The sequence below is a fragment of the Chiloscyllium plagiosum genome, unplaced genomic scaffold (genome assembly GCF_004010195.1).
Source record: "Chiloscyllium plagiosum isolate BGI_BamShark_2017 unplaced genomic scaffold, ASM401019v2 scaf_9129, whole genome shotgun sequence".
NCBI classification, from domain to species: Eukaryota; Metazoa; Chordata; class Chondrichthyes; order Orectolobiformes; family Hemiscylliidae; genus Chiloscyllium; species Chiloscyllium plagiosum.
In genome coordinates this window covers 21521-26668 of record NW_025214474.1, presented here as the reverse complement: position 1 = coordinate 26668, position 5148 = coordinate 21521, and the positions used below count along the sequence as shown (strand labels likewise).

General features: G+C 52.2%; 1 protein-coding gene and 2 long non-coding RNA genes across 3 annotated transcripts in view; all 3 read right to left on the bottom strand.

Moving 5' to 3' along the window:
• Positions 1 to 351, bottom strand: part of LOC122547908 — an 11253-nt gene extending 10902 nt beyond the window's left edge. Inside the window, exon 1 of the long non-coding RNA XR_006311121.1 lies at positions 248 to 351. This is a non-coding gene — a long non-coding RNA (uncharacterized LOC122547908). The remainder of the gene's footprint in view (positions 1 to 247) is intronic.
• Positions 352 to 3371: 3020 nt separating this feature from the next.
• LOC122547910 lies at positions 3372 to 4694 on the bottom strand. The gene is made up of 2 exons (XR_006311122.1): positions 4655 to 4694; positions 3372 to 4576 (listed from the first exon to the last, which is right to left on the bottom strand). It is a non-coding gene; the product is annotated as an uncharacterized LOC122547910 (long non-coding RNA).
• The window catches only part of LOC122547909 (U6 snRNA-associated Sm-like protein LSm1), a 5674-nt gene continuing 5214 nt past the window's right edge, over positions 4689 to 5148 (bottom strand). The window contains exon 3 of the mRNA XM_043686467.1: positions 4689 to 5001. Coding sequence (XP_043542402.1) covers positions 4831 to 5001 — 171 coding nt within the window. The 3' untranslated portion in view covers positions 4689 to 4830. The remainder of the gene's footprint in view (positions 5002 to 5148) is intronic.

The window sequence follows — 5148 nt, the reverse complement described above, 5'->3', positions numbered from 1 at the left end:
GGGGAACCCAGAGCAAAGGCAGGAAAGCTGGCGCGGGAGGGCGACCAGCGCTGACACTCGATGGGCTGAACGGCCTCTGCCTGCCCCGCCCAGCCTGAGGGTGATGTGTTTGAGCCGCAGTGACAGGTCCAGGTCCAGGTCCAGGTCCAGGTCCAGGTCCAGCCCCCGCCCCCAGGGAAACCCCGGTACGATGTTATCCCACCCCCCCCACCAAATCCCGCTGCCGGCCTCTCCGCCCCTCACTGACCATTCCGTCGAGCGCCGGGCCTCCGCCAGGCCGACTAGGCCGCGTCGCCTTGACGACGCCGCACGGTCTGGGCCCCGCCTCCTCCCCTCACCAACCACCACCTCACCCGCGCTGCGTCCTGACGTCACCCCGCCTCGTTTGCCCCAGCGTCTGGGGAGGGGGTGGGGGTGCGGCGCCGAAAGCTGATTGGTCTGGCCGGCTGTCCATCGTCCCTTCCGCGCGTGGTTGGGTGGGGGGGGCGGGGCCACATGGGAAGACAAGTTGCGGCGGGGGCGTGGTCAGACGGCATGGGGAGGTGGGTCCTGGCGCCGGTGGGCGGGGCTTACTGCAGATGATAGGCAGCTGCTTGAAAGGTCTCTTGTCCAGGCAGCAGCCACACTCTCTCTGACCTCCAGCATTTGCAAGTCTCACTTTCTCCAATATGTGATAACAAGGCCTTATGGTTGGGGGTTGGCAGTTCAATCCAACTCCTCCATGTTAACCACATATCCCTAAATTAATCTGGACCCATCTGCCAGCATTTGGACCATATGCCTCCCAGACCTTCCTATTTATTGAACTGAAATAGCTATATTTGTCTGAGTGCAGTGAAAAGTGTATAAGTTGCCACATCTTAAGTACACATTCACATCCTTCAGTCACATTTCTGTTATCCATTCATGTCCCTTTTATAATTGTACCTCCACCCCTCCCTCTGGCAGCTCATGCCAGACACGTACCACCTTCCGAGTGAAACAAGTTTGCCCCTTGCGTCCCTTTTGAATCTTTCTCCTCTCACCTCAAACCTCTGGTTTCTGATTTTGGACCACCCGACCTTGCGAAACAGACCGTGGGTGTATTTACTCTCTCCCTGAACCCCTCATGATTTTACAAACCTCTCGAAGGTCACCCCCTCAAGCTCCGATGCTCCAGGGAAAACAGCCCCAGCCTTGTTCTTTTCCCCCTCCCGACAGTTCACACCTTTTCCGGGAGCTGGTAATGGACAATTATGACAACAGCAGAGAGCAAACCCCACGACTCAGCGAGCTTATTTAATAAATAGACAAGCTGGAATGGGAACAGATTTAAGGGACTGCAGTTAAGTGATGAGAATGAAGAAATGAGATTATTGCCCTCAGAACAGTGAAGAAAAAGAGGCAATTTGATTAAAAGGTTCAACATTTTGAAGGGTTTCAAGTGAACGGGTTGGGGGCTGTGGTGAAACCATTGTTCAAATTTCACCGGCATTGCAAGGGAAATCTCCAGAGCCAATATCACCCATTCATAAGTCGGATGAAAATGGTTGTTCTTTTTTTGTTGAGTTCACATTTTTGTTGACGAGCTACTCCAAAGAAGGTCCTTCTCATCTCTAGTCCTATTTCAGGATGGGTGACATTAATCTTCATGTTATGAACGTACAATTATAAATTAAATATCGCGACTCAATTAACGTCACCTATGCTTGTCTAGATTTTTAAAGAAGTCAAGTCACCCCTCTATTTCCTTGGCTTTCAAGAAATAAGACAAATTCGAGAGCCTTTTGGCATAATGTCAAAACATCCTTGTCCCTCTCTTCTGATCCTGCCAATGTTTCCTACCTTACAATAGTGGACCACACTGCAGATGAACTTCACTGGTTTTCAGATCAAGAAAGGGCCTATTATAGGGTGGCATGGTGGCTCAGTGGTTAGCTGCCACACAGCACCAGGGACCCAGGTTCGATGCCAGCCTTGGGTGACCTCCGGGTGCTCCGGTTTCCTCCCACAGTCCAAAAATGGGTCTGGGTGGGTTGCTCTTCGGAGGGTCGGTGTTGACTTGTTGGGCTGAAGGGCCTGTTTCCACACTGTAAGTAATCTAATCTAATCACTTTTGGAATATTGCATGCAATTCTGGTCTCCTTCCTTTCAGAAAGATGTTATGAAACTTGAAAGGATTCAGAAAAGATTTACAAGGATGTTGGAGGGTTTGAGCTATAAGGAGAGGCTGAACAGGCTGGGGCTGTTTTCCCTGGAGCATTGAAGGCTGAGGGGTGACCTTCAGGTTTATAAAATCATGAGGGGCATCTATAGTGTGACTAGACAAGGTCTATACCTGGGGTGGTGGAGTCCAGAACTAGAGGGCATAGGTTTAGGGTGAGGGGAACGATATAAAAGAGACCGAAGGGGCAACTTTTTCACGCAGAGGGTGGTACGTGTATGGAATGAGCTGCCAGAGGAAGTGGTGGAGGCTGGTACAATTGCAACATTGAAGAGGCATCTGGATGGGTATATGAATAGGAAGGGTTTGGAGGGATATGGGCCGGGTGCTGGCAGTTGGGACTAGATTGGGTTGGGATACCTGTCAAAAGGTGTCAAGGCCAGTACTCTGTCTCTATTCAATCACGCCAGGAAAGAAAATTGGGAACTCTCTAGATGTTGCGAGACTTAAAGAATACCTCTCGCGTTTTCTGTTTTTATCTCGGACTTAAACAGTGCTTCTTTTGACAAAAATATAACTATGATTTGGTTGAATATTCACTGTGCTGCTGCTCCTGCAGGAAGAGTTGCTGTCACATTCTGCCCCACTCATGTGTCCTGTGACACCTTCACACATCCACTGCAGCTCATCAACAACCGTCTGTGATATCCATCCTCCAACAACGTGGTTGGGTCTCTCCTCTCTGTTGCTGTCCATCCTTCCCCTCGAGGAACTCAGATTAGATTAGATTACGTTACATTACAGTGTGGAAACAGGCCCTTCAGCCCAACAAGTCCACACCGACCCGCCGAAGCGCAAACCACCCATACCCCTACATTTACCCCTTACCTAACACTACGGGCAATTTAGCATGGCCAATTCACCTGACCCTGCACATCTTTGGACTGTGGGAGGAAACCCATGCTGACACGGGGAGAATGCGCAAACTCCACACAGTGGCCTAACCAATGTCCTATACAGCCGCAACATGACCTCCCAACTGCTGTACTCAATACTCTGACCGATAAAGGGCGGGGGACTGGGAGGATGGTCATGTTGGAAAGGGAAAGGAGCACATATTTTTGGCCTACTCTCGAAACAGATGTGGCCCAAAGAACACATCAAGATAAATTGGAGAATACAGCTCACCGCCCAATTCGTGTTTAAACGGTGCTCAGGATCATTGGGGTTTGTTATTGGAGACCACACGTCCATTACCAGCAGCTAGACAATATGCCAGAGGGCAAAATGATGTGTGCGTGCAGTGCAGTCCCCACTCCCCAAGTGGCCGAACCCCCAAGCCTTCAGCAGATTTGCCAACAGCCCATTATGTCGGCCAATATTCCTGACAGGGAGAGCTTTCCAGTTCCCAACGTAGCTGGCCCATTTCCAGAGGATCCAACTTTGGTTCCCGAGAAAATAAATTGATCAAACACCGGTTCTCTTTGAGAGGTGAAGAGGAATGGTTTATTGATGGCTTTCAGTGGGAAGAGATCAAGATCAGATGGTACAAACTCCTGAGGGGCCAGTGGTTACAGGTAGAGGGAGTCTCTCTCTCTCTCTCTCACGCAAAACAAAATAAAAGTTATAAACAAGATTACCAACACGCCTCAGCGTGTCCCCGAGGCTCCAGAGTTTAACGGCATCACAAAGACCAGTTTGACTCCTGTCTGGGCATTAGAGAGCCAATACTGGGACTGGCAAAAATCACTCGGTCCACTTCAAAAAGCAAATCAGACATCTCTCAACCAAACCCCCCCCAAAAAAAACCCAGCACACTGAGCATCTTCTCGAGAGAGAGAGAGAGAGAGGTGAAGAAGCGAAGGGTGCGAAAGGTGGGTGAGGTCTCCGCGGACTGCGTGGGTGTTGTGGTCTCCCTTCATGGGGAGATTCAGACCCAGCGTCTCCAGGAAAACACCCCAATCTCCGCCCCCCCCCCTCCCCCCCACATACTCCGGATGACATTCCCGGGGCACACCGCACTCGCATGAGCTGGCGCAACGTTCCAGAGGCAACCAGGGGGAACAAACCCAGCCAGCTCAGAGACCCCCTTAACATCTGCAACACACACAAAAAAGGGACAATATCTGGATATGGGGAGGATCAAGCAAACGTTCAAAGCATTCCCGCTCCATCCCAACCCACGCCCCACCCCCACCAAAAGATGATATGGAATGGGAGCCATGCCCCATTCCTGATACAGTGCCAGGCAGACTATATCCTGGTGTGCTTGAGTGAAGACTGCTTGGTGTCCCTCGAACAGGCTTCCAGTGCCCCCTCTTGGCTTGTGCCCACCTTCTGGCACCTCCACCTGAGCTGGGCAAACCCCTCCCTCCGACGTTGGGGCTCCCCAGCCCCTGTTTTGACGTGGGGTGGAGGGGGAGAAAAAAAAAACTGAAGAGATTTTCACTTAGGAATGGCCGGGGCTCCCCAGCCCCTGTTTTGACGTGGGGTGGAGGGGGAAAAAAAAACTGAAGAGATTTTCACTTAGGAATGGGGTGGGGGTGGTGCATGGGCGAGGAGATGGGCATCAGCGGGTGGGGGAGGTCACTGTCCTGACTCCCTCCAGCTCAGGGGAAAGCTCCACCCCCCAACTCAAGGCCCAGGATCCAAGTGGCTCCCCCCCCCCACACCCCCTCCCCACACCATCAATAGTCGTCCAGCGTGTCGAAGTGAGGGAGCAGGATCCCACGCTCCTTCAAAACCTGGAACTTGAGCTTCTCCTGACGGTGCCGCAAATCCTGCTCCTGCTGGAGCTCTTCCAAAATCTTCTCAATGCTCACGGGCTGCAGTGAGGAGGCACTCTCTTTCTCCAGGTCCTGCACAGAGAGGGGGAGGGAGAGGCCGAAGGTCAGTGGCTTGCTCAGGTTAATGGGGTAGCCTTCGGAGCCCACCCTCCCTGATCTCAGGCGTTCCAAGTGCAGGTTGGGGCGTGGGGGGGGAGGGGGAGTTACCCTGTGGTGTTG